The 27,134-nt window shown below is 35.5% G+C and overlaps 1 protein-coding gene, 1 long non-coding RNA gene and 1 pseudogene across 2 annotated transcripts in view; 2 read left to right on the top strand and 1 right to left on the bottom strand.

The window, feature by feature from the left end:
• The first annotated feature begins 1,328 nt into the window (after window positions 1–1,328).
• Window positions 1,329–11,002, top strand: LOC148912000 (uncharacterized). The gene is made up of 3 exons (XR_016119399.1): window positions 1,329–1,531; window positions 6,057–6,128; window positions 10,955–11,002. It is a non-coding gene; the product is annotated as an uncharacterized LOC148912000 (long non-coding RNA).
• Window positions 11,003–16,131: 5,129 nt separating this feature from the next.
• LOC116286594 (uncharacterized) lies at window positions 16,132–18,652 on the bottom strand (annotated as a pseudogene).
• Window positions 18,653–19,584: 932 nt separating this feature from the next.
• Window positions 19,585–27,134, top strand: part of LOC148911998 (uncharacterized) — a 26,590-nt gene continuing 19,040 nt past the window's right edge. The window contains exons 1-3 of the mRNA XM_089027917.1: window positions 19,585–19,876; window positions 24,569–24,634; window positions 25,834–25,905. Of these exons, the coding sequence (XP_088884043.1) occupies window positions 19,674–19,876; window positions 24,569–24,634; window positions 25,834–25,905 (341 nt within the window). The 5' untranslated portion in view covers window positions 19,585–19,673. The remainder of the gene's footprint in view (window positions 19,877–24,568; window positions 24,635–25,833; window positions 25,906–27,134) is intronic.

Genomic DNA, 27,134 nt, shown 5'->3' with positions numbered 1-27,134 from the left:
TGAAAAGTCTTGAGTTTGTGCAATTTCTTAATGCAAATGTTCTAAATTTGTAAGTAACCGCTTAATGATTTTCTCAATGAGACAACGTAGCTATTTTTTGCTGGATTTGGTTTATGAGCCCACGAGCACACAAAAAGTTTTGAGTACCAAGGTAACCTAAATTCGATAAGGTAATAAAACATATACATATATTGTGGCGCTATTGCTTTGACCTCGGTTTCCATAATCGTAAGTCAGAAAACTCATTAATAATTCATGAAGGAAACACAATAGAAATCATGACCATAAAGGAGGTTTTATATCTGATATAGATTCGTCTTCATTTTCATAAACTTTAACTTGGATTTTCTCTATCAAACTTGGTTCATTTCGTAAATAATTCTGTACCATATGAGAACATACATCATGATTTTTCTACGCCGTTTAATAAACTCGCAGATCGTGTTTTATCGGGTCTAAAACCATTCGGCTGCGTCTCGTGTTTCATACCAGATAAAACACTCCTGCTCGTTTATTAATATTATTACTAATAAAATTCCATGCATGAAACGTTTACTAAGTAGAGTCGATGTAAAACATTGAATCAAAACAAACAGTTCACTTATTTGTTGTTTTTTTTGTATTTTTTGTTTTGTTTTTTGTATTCTGATTATGTGTACAGGTATTTCTCGAACAATCTTATTGAAGATGTTGGAGTTGGATTTTTCAAACACATGAAAAAACTAAGATATTTGTAAGCACATCGTTATATTTTCTATACTAACTTTTCTTCATCACAATCCATCAAGAGGGAGGATGTATACAATTTGTCTGCGCATGCGTCAGATTTTGGCTTCGAAATCTTTTTAAATGTCTTTGGCTCCATTTATTTCTCAATTGACACGGTTTTCTTTGTTATTCACAAGGCTTTACTTTTGTTATAACCCTCATTATAAATGTGAGGTCAATATATAGTTATTAACCCGGTTAATAACTATATATAGACCGTTCGCATTTATAATGACCAACATTTGATAGAAAACCTTCTCAATTGATAAATAAAATACTTAAGAGCGGCTGTCCGTAAAAATCAGACGTAAGGTGGCAACAGTCAAAAAATCGATTTTGTTCATACTTTGAAGTTAGATACCATATCATATGACATTAACCCCTGTGCACTTAGTTTTGCAAAATTCTTTTTTGTTCGGGAGAAATTTGAATTTTTATGCAGATAGGCAAATATGCTAACTTGACGACTCTGAAATTGAGATAAATCACCGATCTCGTGTACGAAATACAATCAATACTTGACCTTTCTAACCTAAAAAACTTCAAATATGGTATCTCTATATGCCTCACAATGATTTTCAGACATGTAGCTGTAACGAAGAATTTCTGGAAGAATTATTTGCAAGACACAGTTTTCTTGAGCTTAAAAGTACCCTCAAAACAAGTGAGAATTTTACCATGGCCGATACAACGGAAAAGCGAGATTTTCACTGTATGTGATGTCAAGATGATATTGCTCAAGACTGTGAAAAAAACATCTTAGGTAAATATGTTTTTAAGCTTCTACGATCGATCAAATATGCCTAAATACGTTGTTTCAGAAAGGATCGTTTTTGCATAAATTAGCAAGTAAATGACTGCCAAAATGAAAATAAAATTTTTCAAATCTTTTATAAGCCGTTTGAGACATCAATACTTAGCAAATTTGAGGGATTTTTCTGAAGAAATAGCAGCATTTACTCTCTACCGCTTCACAAATCATGAATTCTAGGTGTAGTGACCTAGAATTATTATCTTTAATATGAGACTTGTAGTATTACAAGATATTTAGGATTAAATTCCGTAAAAAACATGGAATATGTTCAAAAACCACCAATATCCTTCCAACATTTATTTTAATCGAAGATGATTTAAAGGAATGATTACCTTTCAAGGCTAGTATGTATATTTTGAAGCGTACATTCGTAAATTACAGTTTTCTGCGTGCACGACGTATCAATACATTATTTTTCTCTGTTTGCGTGGATAATTTACGTTTTTGTACGTGCACGGTTTCAGTCCATACTTTCCTATTACAAACTTATGGGCTAATATTTAAATGTGTATTGATAATAATATAAAGAAAAAAATATTGAAAGAAAGAAAGTGTATATCCTTCATATTTGACAATTAGACTACTAGGTCGAGTCAATAGAGAGTCGGTGAAGCGCATTGCGCCGAATCGACTATTTAACTCATAGAAAACGAGAACGAGTATAAACCTACTAGCTAATATTATAGCATTAAAAACAAAAAAAGACACTGAAAACTTAAAGGTACAAAGCGACGTTTAACCGGGGACACTGTTTTCATTCATATTTGCGAACTCGACTCGAAGTATTAACGTAGAGCTTGAACTTGCTATATTTCTATAGCTTTTTTGTCTCTATTATAACTGTCAAAACTCAGTCTCTTTCCAATATTTTTCACTTTATCAGTTCTTGGGATCATCATTTTTGTAATTAAAACTGAACTAATTTATTTACAAATACTTTGTTGTCACATCATTCAAAGCCGTGCCATATTTATAATTTGCTTGATATAAGATTCTTGTCAGTTAACTTGCACTTTCTTTATTATTTTTTTCTGTTCTTACCGTTTGAAATTCTTCTTGAAAAAATGTAAATCAGTTGTCTTTTGGATTTTTTCTGTTCTTCGAAGGAATCCTTTTAAAATGCCATCGTTATCTCAGTAGTCAGTTGTTCGCCGTCGTAAGTTTGCTGAGAAGGGGTTGGCACGTTCCACCAACGTCTGGTGGCCCCACGTCTGGTGGCCCCACACCTCTGGTGGCCCCTGTCCCATTTTCTCCGCGGCAATACAACCTGTGATTACGAAACTTGGCAGGGATGTAGTCACGTGCTCTGTCAGTCACCCCAACGATTTTGGGTGTATGACGTCACATATCACGTGACTTGCTAAGATAACATTATCGCCAGTTTTTGAAATAAACCTTTTTTGACGTTATTGCACTGAAGTGTTTTGGTACATTAAAAAAACCCATAAACTTAAAAATTTATATAAAAATTTTATAATAAGGGGATTTTGTTGGAAAAGCCTCGGTAAGGATTTCTTTAGCTTTCCATATGCATAAAAAGGTAAAGGTAAAGCGTCCTTATTTCACGTCGGTCGTAATGGTCGTAATATTTGCTCTTTTCGGTCTTTTTCCTCTCTTTCCAAAGCAAAAAGTTGTTCTTAAAAGTAATATAGCACAAGTAAACTGCGTGACAAAACGTCCTAAATGACCCGTAAATCTTCTGTTCTTTCGCTAGCTAGTAGTTAGCGTGTTTTCGAGGCTACATTGGAAAAAATTGCCCATACATTTGGAATATTTGCTCTTTTCGGTCTTTTTCCTCTCTTTCCAAAGCAAATGGTTGTTCTTAAAAGTAAAGTTATATAGCACAAGTAAACTGCGTGACAAAACATCCTAAATGACCCGTAAATCTTTTGTTCTTTCGCTAACTAGTTTTAAGCGTGTTTTCGAGGCTACGAAACCTAAGAAACCATAAGAGGCGAATGTATAGGCAAACATATAGTATGAGTTTATAAAATCAGCAAAAATACGGTTCTAAATGTTAACAAATTCCTATGAATTATACCAAAATGCTCAGGAAAGCCTGGGGTTTTCAAATCCACTTCTGTTTTTTTTTTTGACAGGTTCTGTTTTAAATCAAGGAGAGACGATTTTCTAGCTTGACCCCGGTTACGTCATGCATTTTCTCTTGTAAAATACGTCCAATAGCGTAAATTCAACTCAAAAAGAACGGTGGTTTTTTTCAATAGAATTCATTCTAAACCATATAATACAGTCCGTGAATAGTTCAATTAACTGAATCCACTTCTGTTTTTTGCCTAGATAGTCATTATTTTGAGAAAAGATTCAAAAACCGTGTTTTTGAGACATGATTTGTATGGGCTCACATGAGGGGGCGTGAGCTTGAAATCGTAGCTGACCAAATGTTAACAGATTGTTTCTGATGAAACGGCATGAGAAATGTTCAATTTCTATCTTGTGTCTTTGTAAGTAGTTTTATGGACGGTTTATCGTCATGGTTTAGCCATAAAGCGCTATCCTACTTATAGGTCACGTGACCTGTGACGTCACGCTGCCACGGGGGTTGGTTACCATCAGCGTTGGCATACAAAGACTTCGGTAGTGCAATAACGTCAAAAAAGGTTTATATTAAAAAACTGGCGATAATGTTATCTTAGCAAGTCACGTGATATGTGACGTCATACACCCAAAATCGTTGGGGTGACTGACAGGCCACACGACTACATCCCTGCCAAGTTTCGTAATCACAGGTTGTATTGCCGCGGAGAAAATGGGACAGGGGCCACCAGAGGTGTGGGACCACCAGACGTGGGGCCACCAGACGTTAGTGGAACGTGCCAAGCTTACTTGAGTTTGCTCATGAAAATCTCAGTAAAATCCTACGGCCGCTCTTTCGTGTTAAAATTGCCATAATTCTTCAGTTTTTATTTATCTGTACCGTTCAAAACCTCCATTCCTTTCCTTGACACAGTCTTGTCTCTTCTACAATCGATTTTTAAAGATTTTTAGGGAACAAGCAGAGATTTCGACAAAACTTTAGCATGCATTTGTTTATTTTTCGCCACTCGCTATATATCACAGGATAGATAGTGAGTACGTTAGCCAATCAGATTGCAGGATGCATGATAGTATGCTAGTAGGTTTATGCTAAATCTCAATACTCAGCCACCAACTTCGATTCTTTTCCTGTATAACAATAATTTCTTATGGCAGTAGCCACATGCGCTTATTGAGCGCCTATTTTTTTAACTTGGCCGCCGGATGTTTGATTTTTACAGACACAGCAATTTTTTTCCATGATTGCGTCCTTTATTTATCCTAGTTAGTTAGTGATGTGTGGTTTGTTAGAGCTAAAGTGTCGTCTTACTTGCTTTGCGATAGATTTGAAGGGCATCAGTGTCACCCTTCTTTGTGTCATTTGGTAGGAATGTTTACCTTTTTAAACCACAGGCATTCCGATCGTTATTGTTACGGTTTCACAGGCAACCCAAGCTCACTACATTTAAAAGATATAACTAGCTAAAAACTAGTGTGGGAAGGTATAAGAGAATGTATGAGGATTTAGAATATGCTGTTTTTTATGCATTTTAGCCAGCTCCAATTGAATCACACGGATTTATTAGTAAACTATTCCTTCGTGATCATGTGAAGTTATCGTTTATTTGAAATTTTGAGAATCGATATGTTGAAATTAAACGACAAGACTCCAAATGTCAGCAAACTTTATAAGACTAATCAACGGTTGCCTTCATTAATTTACGACTTGCGCAGGAAAATTGTACACATGCTTTTAGAGGGATGATAAAGAAGCGGTTAAACGTCGCTCTGGAAAGAGAGAATACAAAAGTCATCATTTTCTATTATACAAATAAACGGTCTGTTTGAAAAGTCTGACTGATACTACCGGGTCAAGACTAACAATGGCTAACAAAGTACAAGGGGGGGGGGGGGGGGGGAGCCCATTGCTACTCCACCTGTCTGTTCGTATAGTTCACTCTTGAATTGGAAGAGTTGATTCTTGGTAGCAAGTGTAAGAAGAACAGAGAGGTCTTGCTTAGAGATATTAAGATTGTAGGTAGTGCAAAACCAGTCGTTGTTGACGATTAGATCTATTGTATAGTCGAGCGGTACATTGGTAAACAGTGAGGTAGCATCGTAGGAGACTAGGATATATATCGTTCTCATTGACATCGACTACTTGTATCTCCTTAGCGAAGGTAAAGGTGTCGTTGATGATTGTGTAGTTGTTAACTGATAAGGGCTTCAACTTCTCATCAAGCCATTTCGCTAGAGCATAATTATTCTTCCATCACTTTATTTGATAATGACATCGGACGATGTCGAATGTTGTAATCTTCTAGCTTCGAGTATATTTCTCATTTTTAAAATTTTCTTTCGGTTTCATATGTCATCACTCACGTATCATGCTGCCTCAGCTTCGTCTGAAGATATTTTAATTATTTTATTTTATGATTAGGCATTTGGATGGAAACAAAATCAAGATATTGAAAAAAGGGACATTTGAGGGACTTCGATCCGTGAAAGAATTGTAAGTTAACTCAGTTACCATATGAGCGTAAAAGCACAAAAGGCAAAATCAATTTGATAAAAACGACAAATTTCTTTAATTTTGACATGTTTCTGCATACTTATGCCATTATCATCAGAAGCATGATTTACAAGAGTTCGTTACAATGAATATAAAATGTGAAATAATAGACAGATAATTAACTATAAATATAGGTACAATGAAGATGCTATTTTTAAGAACAATAATAAACTACAATATAGAAGCATCCTTTCATGTGTTTAACCTGAGCATTTAATTCAGGCTTTATAGAATTAGTGTAAAAGGCTTTTTTAAGTTTAAGCAAAAGTGGAAATTAAACTCAATAAACTTTGTAAGCAACTTTGCGCGGATTTAAACATTATATTGGTTTTTACTTGTTTTAAAATAAAGCATTGTTTCAGTATTAAAGATCCTATTCCGGAGTCCCTTAAATCCTGTGTTGTCTAACAGTTCACTTGTGCGGGATGTAATGCCCAATATAATGGTGAATCTCGCCATTTGGCAACCAACATAAAAGAATATACGGTAACGGACAAAAACCCGCATATTTTAAAACATTAAAAAATAATCTAAACAATGCTCTGATAAAAAAACTCTTGATTGCTTTGAAAATTTTAGACACTGTAATCTCCATTTTTCCTGAAACTTAAAGAAGCCTTTTATATAAATTCATATAGTATATATATTTTAATATAAGAATAAATAGAAAACATAAGGCACTTTAACACGGAACTTGTCATGTTTGACAGTTTGGCCGCTTAAACCCAAATTATCTAATAGAACAATAAACATACGCACCATACAACCTAATACACAACGCTGATATTTATTGCTTGAATGGACTTCAATCTGTAAACACAATGTAAGTAAAACACAAGAAATTAACTACTCATTAAATATGGTCAATCAACTAACCAACCAAATTCGCCATATTTCCATTATACAACTAACAATCGCAAGGACTCTTCCGTGAGGTTCCCCCTAAATCCAATGCCCGCAATACATTTACAATTTTCAACGTACAACTCTAAACTAATTATAATATTTATGTTAGTTTTTGCGGAAGGAGGATAACTGGAGATCCCTAGGGAAAACCTCGGTTGCAAGGGAGAAAACGATTGACTTGCTGTCCAAACGAACGAAACAATGTTGGGCTACGCTTTGACGATCGCGAAACAAAAACAAAAAAAATGTGACTTGTTGGCTCAAAAGTTTGAGGAATTTCAAACTTCACCCAACAAAATCAACAAAGTCCAACAAGTACCACCAACACGCAACATAGTGTTTAAGTCGTTCATTTGACTTTAATTAAGGATCAAATAGAAAAGTTACTTGGAAGGGGTTACTCAGTATAGACCATTTGTTCCCGTTTCCCTCTTTAGTTACAAGGATCCACTTAGTTAGCTTATTATGGAATGGAATGGAATGGAATGGAATGGAATGGAATGGAATGGAATGGAATGGAATGGAATGGAATGGAATGGAATGGAATGGAATGGAATGGAATGGAATGGAATGGAATGGAATGTTGTAGAGACTAGTGATACTAAATGCTGGTCATTATGAGAAAACAAATATAAAATAATTTAATGTTTACAAACCAGGAGTAAGAAAAAAAAAAAAAAAAAGCATTTCAAGAAGTCTGTTCATAGCTGCATGAATGGAATCAAAATCATGGTATTATATCCTGGTAAAATGAGCCACTCCCGAATTTTTAATTTTTTAGCTTTTCAGTCTGTCAAATTTACAAGCATAGAGTTTTATCGATGTTTTGTATTAGTCTTTTTACCAATTTCTTTTCTCGAGAACAAGTTTGAATTTCTGATTAATTAAGATAATCACCTTCCTTATCATCAAATACTTTAAGGCCATATTAACATATTAACCTTTTTGTTCCAAGTAGAGTCTTTATAGGCTTGTCAATAAAATTAATTGGGCAATTGGATTACGGCTGTTTTGAAATTTTACTATACTAATGGTAGATCCAGCAATTAGTCTTCTCGAATGGCCTATTGACTCAAAGGCCATGAGGGCAAAAGAAACCAATATTTTTTTAGTCAAATTCAACTATATGTTGTTCTATCATCAATAGATGCAAACCAGTTCATCCAATCTGAACGCATTATATCGATGATAGACTACTAGTTGGATTTGTCTAATTAGCAATTATTCCTCTATTAAAATAGTCACAAAAATGTAATAAAAAGTATATAAATACAATTTATTTGAGGCATCTCTAAAACCCACATTTGCAAAATGTCAATAAGGAGCTGAAAGATTATAGATTATGATTAATAATAATAATAATAATAATAATAATTTTTTCAGAAAATAATATTAATAAATAATAATGATAATAATTTTAATTAAATAAACCTTAATAGTCTATGCAAGTCTTAATAGAAATAGAAATACACTCGCTCCAAAGCTACTAAAGTTCCAATGCTAAATATTTTAAGATAATGATAAACAAAAATTAAAATGAAAAACTATAGGATTTAAAGTTCATAATCTCTATGCCATTATATAATATTTTTTAAATAATAGAATTTAATTAACTATTAATTATAATAATAATAAAATTTATAATAACGTTAATAAAGAGATTATGAATATAAAATAAAAAATATATGTACAAATTACTTATTTATCGATAAAAACATATTTGTAAAATATAAGAATAGTTATAAAGTTTAATATATATATATATTTAAAAGTTAATCTAAGTAGAAGACTTATTGGCTCCTTGGACAGTGTCAATGTTTATTATCATAGTATAATTATGATAATAATAACAATAATAATAATAATAATAATTATTATTATTATGAATAATAGCAATAATAATAATTATCATTATAATAATTTAATAACAATAATGATAATAATAATTTAGTTTAATAACAATAATAATAATAATGATAATGAAAACTTTATTTTGATGCTTTTACAATTGCAAATCTCGCTGGTAACTAGGTAATTTGCAATCGGCTACTTGAATTAAAGATAAATTCAGTTTTACATGAAATGAAAGGGCTATAGCTCAAGATATGTACTTGGATACATACAAAAAGATGAAGGAAAAAAAACACAACAACATAATATTAAAAGAATGAAATGATATGAAAATACTAAAAATTCATGAAATCGGGATTTTCCCAGTCTTTGTTTCATTTACAAAAAATGAAATATGTGGATCTAATGGCAATGCTGATTAATTTTCTTATTATATACATTATATTTTTTTTCTCGTACCCTAGCTGGTAGAACATTTCTAAAAACGTTGAGCTTTCCGCACAGAAAACTCCAACAGATCAAGATATTTACAAATTTGACAGATTTAAAATCACTACTTAATTTCCTTATAATATTTTTGTACTTTTTGTATTTTCGATCAACATTATTTTTCAAATTTGATTCAAAACCAACTGTTAGTTCCAGAATATAAAGACAGTCTAGTGTTTTTATCAGAAGATCAGGACGGTGGGCATCTCCAGTTATGAGCGAGGGGATGGTATATAATAATAATAATAATAATAATAATAATAATAATAATAATAATAATAATAATAATAATGATGATGATGATGATGATGATGATGATGATAATGATAATCTTTATTGGGTGAACTAATAAAGCAGCTCGCTTATTTCCAATTAGGCCCATACAACCTAAATTATATATATAAAATTGTGATACTAAAACAATAGCTCAACGCTTTCTTCTTGTTTGTTTTGGTTTTTAATTCCAACAAATTACAACTGACTTCGACTCACTCTCAAACTACTCGACCGAAGCACACAAAGGCGCCAGGACCGGGCACAGGAAGCCCAGTCCCATAATATCACGCAACACCACAAAATAATACAATATATATGACGCGCGTATATATTGAGTGGCATTCATGTGGTAGCTTACCGATACCGAAATCGCTTGCGTTACCCGAGGGCGGATCCAGGGGAGGGGTCCAGGGATTCGGACTCCCTTTACAACTTGTTATTTCCCCTTTTTCATGTCAAGTTAACATACGATATATCATAGATAATTTTCTATTGAAAGTCATGACTCTTACGTAGGTTTATAAATTGAAAGCCAAATCAATCAAATTATGTTTGCGTTAAGAAAGGTTACAACAAATATAGCGGTATGTAAGACCTCAAAAATATCCTGGATCCGCTCTCGAAACTAGACTAAGGCTAGTAGACTTACGCTAGTAAGTTAACCTCAGGGATCACACACAATACGAGGGCGTATAACATGAGCCGATCTATTGTTTTTAATGCGTTTGCGAGAAGAGCAAAGTTTGCATTCCTATATTACATAAATTTGTTAAGAATACAAGAGGGGGATATTGATTTGAAAAAAAAAAGCATTGTTTTGGGGTCTTCGAAATTTAAGTTTATTCCTAAAGTCCTAAAGTGGCTAGGCCGGTAAAAAATAATGTTTTTGAGGAGAACCCTTCATCAACAATGCTCATGCCCGCCAGTGGTCAAGCAACGCGTTCGCGGTTTTGGGATATCTATTTTTGCAGTTGATGAATTCGAAAGCGTTTTTTTCCCCTCAAAATTTAGATATTAAAAAAAAAAAAAAATGCTAGATTAAGGTACCGAGAGTCAGCTCATCTAGTGAAAGAAATAAGCTATGTTAATCAATAAATCAATCTTGAGTGCGTTTTACGTGCTGAAATTAAATTTGAATGACCCCATAAAGTTTGACTCGAAAAGTTTAAACTTGCTTTCATGACCTTGATGCTCTTTTTAAAATACTGTGCTATGTATCAAATATGATGTTTTCTTTTCGCCAGAACAATGCAAAATAATTCATTAACCACACTACCATACCTAGGAAATCTGACTCAAATAACATCAATGTAAGTGGCAATAATCAACGTCGTCATCCACTAATAAATATCTGATTTTATTTATCTATTTGCATTTTGTATTTCCATGCATGAAGGAGGTTGTCATTTAATAAGCTATATCTGGACAATCAGACAGCCGTGTTTACGAATCTTGGAGAATTGGCAGTTTTGTAAGTAAAGAAATCGTTTTAACCTTACTTAGACCCAGCTCTTTTTTATTTCCTTGGAAAGGGGAAGAGGGAAGGGGGTTGGCTTTTGAGGCCCGCCCATTGTAACTCTTATACTAGTTGGTGTATGATCCCCAATTTACAGAGAAGGTTTTATATATGACTTAAAGTTACTACAGGCTCTTTGAAGTCACTATGACGTAATATGACGTCATTATGAACCATTAAGTTGCAATTTAATATGCAAAACTGTATTCATTGGATATACCCCACAAGACTGAAAGCAAAACATAACACTTTAAAAGATATATGTTTAATGAAAGTATAATATATGCTGTCTTTAATAAACATTTGCAACGCAAATCGCGTTATCATGACGTCATAGTGACGTTATATATATTGCAAAACAGCTTAAACTTTCAATAAAAAGTATAATATAAAACCACAGATAGCCTAAGCTAGGTGTCTATGGAGTTATGTTATTAGAAAATGAGAGTGAATAGAACCCACGTCTTCGGTATTCCAGTCCAATGTGTTAACCACTACACTACAAGGACCAACCACGCTGGTAACGCAGCCGGAATATGAAATTTAGGATACTCGCGAGGATCCCAGAGCGATATTTTTTCTCTATAGGTAAGTTGAACCGTAAGAAAGCGTCTTTCTACAAGGAAGCACTGTTCTTCTGCTTCCCGGGGGAAGATGGGGGGGGGGAGGGGAGGGGTACTCCCCTATATTCGCAATACGACTACGTGCCGCCAAACAGGGTATAGTTTTCAGCGATTCTTCTCTGGAACAGGGTATATAAAATCGTGCTCGCTCTGGAACAGGCTATATGAAATCACGGTCTCTCCTCTCGGGAACAGGGTTTTCAGCGATCTTTTTCTGGAACATGGTATGAATGTCAGCGATTTTTACTCTGGAAGAGAGTCAGGATTCAGCGGGCTCAGCGGCACATCCTTACCCGGACAAGAGTACACCCCCCCCCCCCCCCCCCTATCCCCCCCCGGTTCTGCTTGCTAGCAGACAAGCGAAGATCAAATTTGAAACAGAAAAGATCTCATCGTTTTTGAGTGAGACATCTTCGAAAACAGAAAACAACAAGGTCTTTGTATTTGTTCTTATATTCTTTGCTCTTCCTGTTATGCAGACATTCATCATGACTTTCGGATTTCTTCCATTAAGGTTGCACTATCATGACTTTCAGACATGCTGTGTAGAAATAACTTGAGCTCAAGATCCATGTAGAATTTTCAGTCTTCACGCAAGGCCAATGTTTTGTTTTGTTTAGTACGTCGCTATGACTACAACTAGACAGATGCATTATGGGATAAAGTTCGATTGCTTGATCACTGAAAAGTGTTTCCATATAATCTCTCACGATCGCTGGCATCATTTTCAGCGATCCGGCGATCTTGAGCGATCATATAGATACCAGGCTTTACGGACACCCCGCTATTACGGACACCTAGATATTACGGACACCTAGATATTAAGGAGAGGAAATAAATCCCGGTGAAAAATGACTGAAAGTACCTCCCGTTATTGCGTACTCTCGCTATTAATTACGGAATTATGGACACCTCGTTTGGTCCCAATCGTACGTTTTCATTCTTTATCTCTCGTTATAACAGACTCATCCTGTAATTAAATACTGTAGCATGTTTACTGCAGCGTTGGTAACTAATACTACAGTACATTCATAATTTCAATGGCTTATTGAACAATAACCAAATGCAATACTGTAATGAACTACAACATGTTAATCTAAAATGATCAAATGAACTACGTATACAGTAGCTGTATGACATTCAAATTATTTCAAGAAAATACTGCATTATGTATGTTTCTTATATACAGTACAGTATTCACTGTGAATGTTTGTATCTTTTGTATTAGTTTGGCAAACAGTATACTGTATATTATAAAGCGATAAAGTTATTACTGTATTGGTGACCTTAAGCCTTTGCTAGAAAAACCACTTCCGCGGACGTTTACATGTAACTGTAGTTGCTTGTTCATTAGGAGTAGCTTTACCTTATCCCGATCTTTATGACTTCTCCTTAGACAGTCTCTCCGATTCTACTAAGCCTTTTGAGCGGTATCACTGCTTAGGATAAGCTCGCCAAGTCTCTCTAAGTAATTTGTTGTCCCAGAGAATTTAAATATTACTGGAATCTCAAGTCACAAGCCTGCTCCTTTATTCACTCGCTTGCCACAAATAACTGCAATTCCACTGTGATCTTCTCTTTTTAAAAAGGTGGAAACTGTTTGAGATAATCCTAAAGGAATGTGGCCACAATTCTTCCATAATTCTCCGTTATTGCAACTGCATGCTTGTCTTTCGCATTTTCTGGTTCTCTCTGAAGAGTTAATGTTGGATTTATCTCAGGCTGGAATACATCTTTGTAAGCGTGGTGTCCTCTTATTCACGATTAATACGACTTGAATTCTTTGTTATTTTCTTGACCAGCTATGGCTTGGTTAATAACGCTTTTATCTCTGTTCTACTGATGCTACTGTATAGTGTGACTGGAAGAAAACTGTCAAACAAAGTTTGCTTTTCAGTGATGTCACCGGATTTCACACATTCGCAGTTACATTATTGTAGCATTTATCAATGTCAACTGATACAACTACTGTACAGTAGTCTGTGAAGTCACTCCCTTCAAGTGAATCACACGCTGTCTCTATTTCTGCTACGGAGCTATCATGCCTAAAGAGAAAACGACCAAAAGATCTAAGAATGAACTGTCTATGAATAAGAAATTGTAAAAGAATATGAAAGTGGAAACGGTTCTTGCTGAAAACTACACGTACATCAAAATCAAGGAATCTCTTAGAGAAGAATATGAAAAGGGACTTCCCCCCCAAAAAGAAAAGAAACCGCACTTCTCAGTTCTTTGATTTAAACGATGCTGTCTGGGAGTGGTATAAAAAGAAAAACGACCAACGAATTCCAGTTGATGGTCCAGTAATTCAGAAATTTTCCACAAAAGTCGTCGAGAAGCTAGGTTACACTGAATTTAAAGCCTCAAGCGGATTGTTGACAAGATTTAAGGGACGACACAATCTTTCACAGCACAATGTATGAGGAGAATCTGCAGATGATCCAGTTGATACAGTCGTATCTTGGAAAGAACGCCTTGGCTCTATAATGTCTGGTATGAAATGCTAGACATCTGGAACTTAGACGAAACTGGCCTCATATTTCGTGCACTTCCAGACAAGAGTTTATCAGCAAAGTCAAAAATAGATAGATAGATAATTTTTATTTAAAGGTGGTAAGAAGTCCAAAGAACGTCTCACCGTTGCCCTGATAGCCTCTGCAACCGGAAAAAAGAGAAAACCAAAAGTAATTGGAAAGTATGCCAACCCAAGGTGATGAAGGATTTCAACAGAGAGGGGAATCTATGCCAATATTACAACCGAGACAAAGCCTGGATGACATCTGATCTGCTACATAAAACCTTTACTCAATTGAACAGTGTATTCAAAGCGAAAAAAATTCCATTTTATTTTTCCTTGACTCCACTGGCTGCTACCCGTATGACTTGCACGTCTGAGTTGAAACCACTTGACTTAGGCGTCATTCAAAATTTCAAAATCCACTACAGAAAGCTCATACTGCGCTACATTATTACAATCGCTTCAGGCGAAACGAGTACTTACGTCCTGCAATCAACGAATTGGATGGGTGCTGCATGGCTCAATGTCAAGATCACGAGATATTAAAATGTTTTGCTGTTGGAAGGATTTCTAGCGGTGCAATAAATCCAAGATGAGGAGGAGGATCCTTTTGCTGATGTCGATAAGGACTTTAAGTGTTTAATTGAAGTTGTACCTGAAAGCGCCATTAACTCACAAATGTATCTTCAATAAGATTACGAAGTTCTGATTTGCTACTGCATCGATAGCGAACAACAATTATTAGATTTGTTAAACACTTAAGTAGACACGGAAGTCATATCAGATGATGATGACAACGACAACAACGATGACGATAACGACTCTAAAATCCCTCCAACCACTCTCGCTATTGCGGACACTAAATTACGGTCCAGAGGGTGTCCGTAATAGCGAGAGTTGTAAAACCACAAACTCAATAGACCGAAAAGGCTTATTTTTCTATAATAGAACGTTTTATGATCGAAACTAATAGGCAGTAATGAAATTTGAGATAATAATTACCGCTACTACACTATATCCGGTTACCATCTTGGATTCTGACCTTTTAATTTTACCCTATTCATTGAATTACACATAATTCACAAAAACTGTATCTAATTTCATAAGTTGTTGTAAATTAATGGGTAAAAGTATAATTGCAATAAGAAAACTATTATATTACAATTTTTACATTTGTTTCTTCCACGTTACCTTATTCTTAATTAGGAGTTAATTTAGATAGTAACCTGAACTGGAAAGATCACATTCGTGAACTTTGTAATAAGATAGATAGAGGAATTGGTATTATAGTTAAACTGCGTCATTTTGTTAATATTAACGTATTAATTAGAGAGTTAAACGAGACTTACCTGTAAGTTGAAGTTTGACTTGAATTCTATCTCATAAAGAGTAGTAACCGAGGACTGACATGAAGAACGAACAAAGCCTATAGGGAGTGACGTCACAGGTCATTTCTTCAACACAAACTCGGTTGCTGACCATAAACAATAGAGTTATAAAAGGGAAAAACGAGGACACAATACACCAGGGGGGGGGGGGGGGGGGGGTGAGGAGGGCATGTCAGTCCTCGGTTACTACTCTTTATGAGATAGAATTCAAGTCAAACTTCAACTTACAGGTAAGTCTCGTTTAACTCTCTAATTCTATCTCATAAACCGTAACCTCAAACCGACATGAAGACTTCAAAGCATGGGAGGCAACTGAGTGCCAAAACTAATTACAACTGGCAATTCCATGTGTAAATAGACTTTTATTGATAAACAAGTCCCAACAAACTACACAGCTGATAGCCCCAAGTGTGCTAATCACTTGCCCTTGTTAATATACTAATATAAATAACAGTCAACATTCTAAGGTGTCATCTATGACATGTTTGAAATAAAACCTTTTAAAGGTCTTTGCACAGCTCCAACCTACCTTCTTTAGAATTTCATCTAAAGGAATAGAGGTTCTAAAGGCAGCTGTGGAAGCAGCATGTCTTGTCGAATGAGGCTTAAACAATGTTACATCAATACCCGCGCCTTCTAGAACTGTCTTTATCCATCTGGACATTGTCTGTGCTCCCACAGATTTATAGGGTTTAATAGTAGAAATAAACAAAACATTATCCTGTCGTAGCTCCTTTGTTCTTTCAATATATTCCTCTAAACATAAAAAAGGACAAATACTTATATCAGGAGTATACTTAGGTATTATAACTGGTGGAACCGGGTAGTTAGGCCTACTTTGCTTCACATGCTTACTAAGAATGAAAACGTATTCGTCTTTAGATATCCTTAAATACTCATTATTTATATGAAGCTGCAATAATGTTTGTTTCCTTTGGATGGTTACTAAAGCCAAAAGAGTAGCTAACTTATAAGTAAGCTCTTTAAGTGACAAACCCTTATTAGGTGAGAAAGCCTTCAAGTAGAACAAGACTTGGTTGACATCCCAAATGCCATAATATTTAGTAGAAGGGTTTTTTTGTTCAAAGGCCCCTTTAAGAAAACAGCAAACCACCGGGTGCTGTCCTACGGGTGTTTTGTCAATCATCACAATACAAGACAAAGCTGATCTAGCAGTATTTAAGGCAGAGTAGGATAAACTAAGTAATGTATGCAAGAACTCCAACACCTCATTCAAATTGGGTGAAAATGGATCAACTTTCCTTGCACTACAGAATAGAGTCCATTTTTTAATATAGACTGTGTACTGCTTCTGAGTGGCAGGTCTCCATGAGTTGACGAGTACATCGGTAACGTGTCCAGAAAACCCTTCTTTTGGTAGTATTCCCTGATACTGGGCACGCCATCAGCGTCAAGCAACCTTGCATGCTGTGTGTCTTTGGGCCTGATGGGTGAACTAACAGATGGGACCCTTTCTTCCACACCATCACTACCGGTTGGCTGGTTACCATCTGTAAGATTTTGGTGAACCACGTCTGAGTGGGCCAAGCTGGCACCACTAGCAATCCTTCCGCTTGCTCGCTCATCACCTTGTTTAAGCAGCGAGGAATCAAGCTAAAGGGCGGAAAAGCATAAAACCTTTCACCTTTCCATGATCTACTAAAGGCATCAACTGAAACTGCTTGAGGATCAGGCCTCCATGAAACATAACGTGATAAACGGTGGTTCAGTACTGATGCAAAAAGGTCAATAGTAAGGCCTGGGAAAAACTCACAGAGTTTTACAAACATGTCATTATCTAGCATCCATTCATGATCAGAATAGCGTTTTCTAGATAATGAATCAGCCTTAACATTAGTAGCACCTGGTATATGGACAGCTGTTAACCATAATTCTCTGTCAATGCACCAGTTCCATATTTTCCTTGCCACTATATCGCAAGCACCAGACCTACAGCCCCCAATATTATTCACATAGGACACTGCTGTGGTATTGTCAATCTCAAATCGGACATGGCCATCACACATATCTTTACAAAAGATAGTCAAACAAATAAACACAACATATAATTCTCTTACATTGATGTGAAGAGATCTTTGTCCCAGTGTTCAGAGTCCATGGGACTGGAGAGATTCATCAGTACTACAAGAGATACCCCATCCACTATCACTGGCATCAATCTGAAAACTATGTGAAGGCGTAGGGTGTTGAATTCTACGATACACATGCATGACATTAGTATGCCACCATGTTAGTTCTTGTTTTGCAGCACACGACAGTTGCATTATTGCATCATAATCACCTCTGCTAGCTGATAAATCATGTATTTTATATCTTTCTAGATGGCGATAATGCAACCTTCCAAAGTCAACCCCTGGTAAAGCAGATACAACTTTGCCAATGACCTTAGCCACAAAGCGAATTGGAAAGAAAACTCCCTCCAATACAACTGTACATAGGGATTTTATTTCCTCTTTCTTTTCCCAAGTTAAAGAAACAGTCATTGACACTGAATTCAAAATAAAACCTAAGAATGTCAATGACTGCGAAGGAATAAGGACAGACTTCTCAGGATGGACATAAAAACCCAGTCGGAGAAAAAGGCATACTGCTTCTCCTAGGTTGGGACAACAATCCTGGGCATCATTCCCTTGAATGAAGAAATCATCAATATATCCTGCAATAGTACATCCTTTCTGTCTTAAACAGGCTAGTGGGGGTTTCATTACCTTGGTGAAAATTCTAGGAGAGCTGGACAACCCCATGGGCAAAGCATTGAATTCATATAATTTACCAAGCCAAAGAAACTTTAAGAATTTTCTTTATTCCACAGCAATAGGAATTGTGTAATAAGCATGTTTCAAATCCAAAGAAGCAAAGTAGGCCCCTCGGGAAATCATACTAATAACAGAATTTAAAGTATCCATTTTGAAGTGCCTATAGAGGACAGCTTGATTGCAATTTTTAAAATTAAAAATTAATCTATAGGATCCATCTCGTTTAGGAGTGACAAAAATAGGGGATAAACATTCGCCCTGCTCATAACTAGAGGGGCTAATCACCCCTAAATCAAGCAACTTGTGAATCTCGTTATTTATAATATTAGATTCTTGGGCATTAAAATTCCTCTGGCTATGGATACTGAACAAACATGGATCTTCAGTAAATTCAATGTGACAATGATTCACAATATCTAGGACCTCTGGGTCTGTTGTTAGTTTTACCCACTCAGAAAAATACTGGTTTGTTCTACCAGCAAAAAAGGGTTGTTGATCATTGATAATACATGATAACTTTGAATTATTTACATACCAATTTGATGCCTTAGATGGCTTCTTATCAAATTGCTGATAACTGTTCTGCGACGTATATGTCGAGGTGCGTGCCCCTGATCTGCCTCGACCTCTGCGATAACCTCGTGAATAGGGGGCAAATCGGTTTCGCCCACGATTACTTGTATAAGTGGGCTGTCCTTTGCACACTTTGCTCCTTTGCAAATCTGCAATTTCCTTCACTCGTTTTGAATTGTCCCTTCCAAAGAGGAACTCGTCGGCAGGGTTAGTAGAGCTGCATAACCCTTTGGCGAATTCTACCTTGAACTGCGGTCTAATCGCATCTCGACGTCTTTGATTTATCTCGTAGTTAGCAGTCATAGCCAACGTAAACCCATCTAAGGCGGAGGTCAACAAATCCTTCGACGCTTTGGAATTTAGCAATTTATTTGTCACCTCCAATTGACAGTTAATGGCGGCTAACAGTATCTGTTGTGTAGTTTGCAATTTTGCATCAGTTCCTCGAGTACGAGTCGGCAACTGAGTCCAGATACTACTTTCACATTTCGGTAAGCAAACTTTAACATTTTCCGGCGTGCTGTGTCGCTTAATTAGAGCTTTACACTGGTCGACGTACACTGACCCTATGCAGATGAAGTTTGTTTACCACACCAGCAATTTCTTCGTTGACCTTCGGTGCTTTAGTCTCAAGGTCAAGTTCCAACTGGTTGGAATAGCTGGACAAAACACCTCCTTCATCGACATCTTCGCTTATCTTAGCGTTGTCATTAGTCTTCGCTATTGTATCCAAGTCTTGTTGGATGCTTATAAACGAAACAACATCATCAGGTTCGTAAATTTCGCTCTCTCTGTCGTCGGGTTCTTCGAGAACTTCGTCTCGGCCGTACATATAGTCGCTTAATTGAGCCATATTTACATTTAGGCGCTCAATACTGCCCAAAATAGCTTTGTTTACTTGTGCATTAGTGCCCTCTGTGGGGTCATCAGCTTCATTGCCAGACATAATCTAACAGAGAACGAAATAAATGTCAGAATGACCCATAAATAAGGTTAACATGGCGTCGCCACGTGGTTCTCTGTGAATGCCTCTACGAGGTCATTCGGGTGAACTTTTCTATTAAATATTTTATATAGTGTGCCTCTAGCAGAGTACACTTCACCCTGTTGTTTTCCTGGAAGAAAAACGAAAAATACTTACCTCAAAGTGCGAATGAAAATCCAAAATAACACGGAGTAGCTAACAAGACGTTCACTCCCATAGATAGTCTTGGTTCAATGACCTGTGATGGCACTCCCGATAGGCTTTGTTCGTTCTTCATGTCGGTTCGAGGTTACGGTTTATGAGATAGAATTATAGTTTATGACTCCATTATTTTCACTTTTTTCTCATTTATGGTATCATTGTTTGGGGTAATACTTATAAATCATCAATTGAACCTCTTGCAATTTTACAAAGGAGAGCAATTTGGGTTATGAGTTTTTCTGTTTCTTTGCACATTCATCTCGGTTATTCAAACAATATAACCTTCTCAAATTCAATGATATTGTTAGTTTTTTCACTGCTCAATTTATGCATCATTATCATCTGGGCAAGCTTCCTTCTAACTTTGACAATTTTTTTATGAATGTCAGTGACAGGCACAATTATAATACACGTTTAGCATATAGAAAAACACTTATTATGCCCTCCGCTCGTACTAACTACGGATTATTTAATATAAGATTTTCAGGTCCTTAACTTTGAAACTCTATCGATGATTCTTTCAAAGATTTGAGTACTTTCTCGTTCAAACAAAAATTTAAACAGCATTTGATTGATCTTTATTTAACTTGTATTTTTTGGTACTATTTGCTGACATCCTAGTTATCATTCTTTCTTTCTGCATTATTGGTTTTATTATAATATCTTCTCATACTACTTAATCTACCATTACTACTGTCCAATATTGTTGTTTTTATATATTATGTTTATGTATTCTTTTGATGGTAAATCGACCTCTTGTAAATATATGTTATTATTTTGTATACTAGCTTATACTAAGTCTAACCATCTGTCTTGGTCTAGGCCAATCCCGGGTCATTAAGTCGCCTTAAATCGCCTTAAATCGCCTTAAATCGCCTTAAATCGCCTTAAATCGCCTTAAATCGCCTTAAATCGCCTTAAATCGCCTTAAATCGCCTTAAATCGCCTTAAATCGCCTTAAATCGCCTTAAATCGCCTTAAATCGCCTTAAATCGCCTAAAGTCGCCTTAAAATGCCCTTAAGTTTGATCTTTTCAGACTTATTTTTTGCATTTTTGTTTTCATTACTTCTATCATTCATGCATTCATGCATTATTTGACCACCATTACCAGAATGCTTTGCAAATTCCCTTGTGAGAAAAATAAGAAAATTGATGAAATAAACAAAACAAAGGAATTCTGGTAGCAGAGGCTCATGACACCATAATGCAAATGTCCTAGCTATTATAGCAGAGCACTCATAGTCATATGAATAATAAAAAACTGGCATAAACTCGACATATAATATTATGTAAATATTTAAGACATGTCACTTAGAGTACAAACACTATAAGTGTGTAACATAAATACCACTAAATACTAAATTATGCTAATCCTATTGTTTTCTATTGGTTAATTAGCACTATTTACTACTGAGTAGCTATTACCAATACCTGTTTCAATATTATATTGTAAATAAATTTGAAAAATTATGGTAATGGCCTATTGCATAAAATGTTCGTTCCCCCCCGTTGAGGACCTAAGTTGTTAAGAACCCCCAAAGAAATTCCTGGAGACATGAAGATCCCTGTGGAATTCTCTGCTGTTCATGACTTACCCCTGAAGAATACGGGTCACAAAACCACCCTTGTCCCCTGAAGAATTCCACGGTCCTCAACGGGGACGACAGGGGGTGGGGGGTTACGAAAATTTAATGCAATAGCCCAATAAAGCTAAATGATCATCATCATGATCATCATCAAGTGTTGCACACTTTTAGTGTTTGTACTCTATATTCATATATATAATAACAAACTGATATATACTCATAATATGAAAATAAACAGATATAATATGTAAATAATATTAAGACATATGCTATATATGAGCAGCCAGAATACCTCACTGATATAAGCTGCTATACTAAGTTTTATTTATCTCTGTTGGGTCATTTGATGTTAGATAATTTTAAAACGGATAATTTTTAAAATTCTGTAAGTCTTAATGCATTTTGAAGTCAATCTTGCTAAAAATATTGGTTTTTGTTAAATAAGAATATTTGATTTTCCAACCAATACTTTTTTGACTGAGATTACTGAGGTTCTTAGAAAGTTTTTATCGCAGACCACGTCATGACCACTCCAAAATTATACAAACTATACAAAGCACTGATTCCTCTTTACGTGCATTTGATTTAAGCTTATATTTTTTGCAACTCATCTTTAAATTTGGCTCAGAAAATTTAGCTAAGTAAGCATATGTATATGAATATTGCTGGAACTTTAAGGCCTAGAAATACACATACACTTGTATACCTAGACACATTTGACTTTATTAATGAAAGCTTTTACTATGTTTGATAAATAAGACGTACTTTACGGGCAGATCGAGAACATTCTAGAACATTATCTATTCACTTGCGAGCTAACGCCATGCAGCCATAGGAATTAAAGTCCCTTCATTCCGATCACTTTCACATTCGCATGCATCTCACCCTAGTTTATAGCTAGTCATCTCCTCCATTTTAGTGGTGTTATTACACTGACTATTGTAATGCGCTGTGAAATTCAAAGAAAACAAAACAGTATAACATTCGCCATTTGGAAATATTTTGGCACGCAAGGAACTGGGGTTGTAATTACAACTTCTCGCCCCCGATTCTCTCCGTCGTAGGTCTTCCAAATATTGAAACCTCTTTTAACACTCTTTCCGCCATAGTCATACTCGCGGGATTCGGGACGTCTTGAGACTTTTACGGGAAGTGTACTTGAAAGCTTGAAAGGACTGGTAACGAACAAAATGGCGGATTTCTTGTGGATGTTGAAAAAGTCAGCAAGAGGACGAGAAAGACGTACGCTGTGTCAAAGACACCTTCCAAGTTTTTTTATCAACCAAAGAAGTAGTAACAAATGCTTTTGAGTCTCGACGATTGTCAGAAGAAGTGTTTGAGTTCAGAAAAAAGCTTGCTTATGGAAGCTGATATGGATTGGGAGTATTTTGCTGGTTAAGGTCTGACTAATATCTACGCAGACAAAACAAAAACAAAATAGCGTAACTTAGCAATATTTTGTACTAATTTATGTTCATAGGTTTAGTGCGAGCATGCTAGGATGTGTTAACACCCTTATTCATACCATTTATCGTATCTAACAGGTGCCAGTATAAGATCAGAAATGCCAATGCAAAGGGAAACCAAGGCTACTGAGACAGGTCTCTCGTATTAATCAATCACAGCTTACATTGGCATTTCTGCTTTTATACTGGAACCTGTTAGATACCGTAAGTGGTATAAATAAGACAGTCCTTTGTTTACCTTTAATTAGATAAATCATTTTTATTAATTTATTTACAAGAAACTAACTTTGCTCTCTTAAATCACTTTAGTTGCTTTAAATCGCCCTTAAAATACCCAAAATGTCATCATATTTTCTTCTTAAATCGCCTTAAGTCGCCTTAAGTTGCTTTAAATTACGACTTTGGTCTAGCCCCTATGTTTATTTAAAGATGGTCTGTACTTTTAAAAGTGTCTTACTTTAATTAATTAATTTATCTATATCATAGCAACATTGAAATACAATAAATAGATAGATAGATTGATTGATTGAATAACGAAAAACTTATTTGCGTGAGCGCTCTGATAATAATGAACCGACGAACCGATGAACCGATGAACCGATGAACCGATGAACCGATGAACCGATGAACCGATGAACCGATGAACCGATGAACCGATGAACCGATGAACCGATGAACCGATGAACCGATGAACCGATGAACCGATGAACCGATGAACCGATGAACCGATGAACCGATGAACCGATGAACAAAAAATATTTCACTGTTGTATGACAGATTGGGACAATCACAACAGAGCTAGGCTCCAAACTAGGTGAAAGCCCAAAGATCGAATTAGAATTTTGAGGACGGAGGAAAACCGGAGAAACGGAGAAAAACCCTCGAAGCAGACGAGAGAACAAACAAACAACTCTACTCACATACGACACAAATGAACAAACGAATAAATGAATAAATGATGGTCAAACCTACGTACCAAACCGTTCTAGATATTATATTATAATATAAATTTGAAATATATTGAATAAACCGAAATTAGTGATTTTTTTTCTCGAAAACTGTCTGATAGAAATCGATTGCCATTGGAAACATCAAATTTCATGGACCACAATCGATATAATTATATTTATGAAAAAAAGAGATGAATTTTAGGAAAAGCCATAAAATTCTGTTGTTATACGACGTGAAAGTTAGGGTAAATTTTTTTTCCATTATTGTTGGCAGGTCCATGCATGAAGTTCAGTTAAAAAGAATCCCAGATCTAAGCCAAAATCCCCAACTTTTATATCTGTGAGTATTGAGGGCCATAATTTATATTCATTAACAGAAAACTCCCCTAATTTTTTTCGAAAAATTTGTTATTTCCTCCTACCCGTGTATTTTTTATGTATGTCTTCAATGCCAAATAATAATAATAAAAATATATATATATATAAACTTAGCTAATCTGTTACTTCCTTGAAAACCCAAGAGCCAATGTGACTGTAAAGAATAAATTTTAAGAAACGTATCGTCGTATCGCGGTTCTAGCAACTTTTGATTATTGAAAAATAGAACTGATATTTCGAAAAAATAGAAAACGAAAGTTGGCTCATAAGTATTCTTTAGAAAACTCATTAATAATTCATGAAGAAAACACAATAGAAATCATGACCATGAAGGTGATTTTATATCGGATAAAGATTCGTCTTCATTTGCATAAACTTTAACTTGGATTTTCTCTATCAAACTTGGTTCATTTCGTAAAAAAATCGGTACACAATGAGAACAAACATCATAAGTTTTCTAAGCCGTTCAATAATCTCGCAGATCGTGGTTTATCGGGTCTAAAACCACTCGGCTGCGCCTCGTGTTTTATACCCGATAAAACACTCCTGCTCGTTTATTAAACATTACTTAAAACACTCATTAATAATTCATAAGCTTATGGTCCAGCTGGAGCCACCATACACGTCACATGTATGAACCTTTATACCCGATAAAGTCCTCTTCATTAGTATTCAAGTGATTTTATATAAAGACACATGTGCTTTTATATAAAGACACGTGATCTTTATATAAAGACCACTCGAATACTATGAGGATGACTTCATCAGGGATGAAGTATGCATCCAAGTTTAGATGAAGACATAGAGTTTCATCAAGGTCATAGTCAACCCTAAAGATCTTTGACTAACGTGCCTGTCTTTGCTTTGGCACGCAGTATCCAACGTGTGGGAGCTTCTATTGAATCTGGTTGCGCATGCCCGTGACGTCAAATCTCTATCGAAGTATAAAAATCCATGTTCGTGACGTGTATGGTGGCTCCAGTTGAACCAAAATCTTATAAATTGTTCATGAGTGTTTTAAGCAGTTCAAAAAACTCGTAGATCGTGTTTTATACCTGATAAAACACTCCTACTCGTTTTTTAAACACTACATAATATTATATTCTTTATCAGGTCGTTTATGTTTAAGCGATTTCTAATTCAATGACATATTTTTATCAGCTTCGTATCTAAAAACAGAATAAAGTCTATACAAGACGGAGCATTCTTGTTCAACTCAAAACTAAAGCAAGTGTAAGTATGTTTAAAAGAAACGGCTAATGAATAGTAGTAATTAATATAAACAAATGATAAATAATCGAGTAATAAATGACACGTTGGCTGATAGTGACAAGCATAAGGCTAGGACTGACAATTTGGCATGGTGAGGTGTGACATTTAGCAAATAGAGGTCCCTTTTCTAAGGCCTGTAAGGTTATCGAACATGGAATGGGGTCATACAGCATACGATCGAAAATGAAGTTGAACCAAGATTCCAGCTAGCATTTGTTTTTGTTTTTTTAGCACAAAAAATGACTAACAACCATTTTTTCGACGTTTTTTAGTGATCAAAACAACCAAGAGAAAGAGCGCGTGCTCGTTGACGGTATCTTATTGGTCTGTCCCCCTATCGATCATAAAGACAATAACCAATAAGCGCGCGAAAATAAGCAATTTCTGATAACATGATATTTGTAAGACTGGGTAGAGAAATAACCATATGGTAAATAATAGCTGTTATCACAGTTCAGCCCTTAAGGTGGCTCGACTGGGTTTTGTTTGTGGCGTACCTTCGAAATTTGAAGAGGAAATGCGTCGCTGCCAATAAGTTAATTTGAAATAAATTATTATGACATGTCTAGAGATAGATTCAAGTTTTACATGATATACAATTTATCATGATCGGAGTTACCATAGCAATACAGTGACGTCATGTCATTTTTTTATACATTCCATTTTTGCCGAAATCAGACGTTTGTATTAAAAATTGTTTAACAGAACTTAAAGTTCATATGTTTGTCTTCAAGTTAACGAAGTTTCGAAGATTTGTATGGAAGCGTTTCGAAGTAATTGCCGTCGGAACTTTTGGGCAACAAATATGTAAACAATCTAAAGCAATTAGTTCATGTGACCGAAACCTTTCCTTTCTGAACATGGGAAAAGCTTTTTTTGGGGTCATAGTGTTGTGTTACTATTCCACTAGTCCTTCTGAGAAATGGAAAGAAATCGCGTTATTCGATTTCGAGAAATATGATTTCAAGCCTAGTTAGTAAAGTTGTGCCTTTTGATATCTTGTCAAAAATTTCACTTGTCTTTACTAAAAACAGTCAAACTCAATAATCCGATGATGAACTTTTTTTAAACTTCCAAGTCAGTTACTTTAGATAACGCATTCATATACCCTAAAGTTTCAAGTTCATTGAAATAATTTAAAACCGTCAAATAATATTCTCAATTCCATAAACATTTGCAACCGCTTTCTT

The sequence above is a fragment of the Actinia tenebrosa genome, unplaced genomic scaffold (genome assembly GCF_029948245.1).
Source record: "Actinia tenebrosa isolate PJP-AT-01 unplaced genomic scaffold, QUT_ActTen_1.0 PGA_scaffold12__29_contigs__length_12842862, whole genome shotgun sequence".
NCBI classification, from domain to species: domain Eukaryota; kingdom Metazoa; phylum Cnidaria; class Anthozoa; order Actiniaria; family Actiniidae; genus Actinia; species Actinia tenebrosa.
This window is presented reverse-complemented; position numbering and strand designations above follow the sequence as displayed.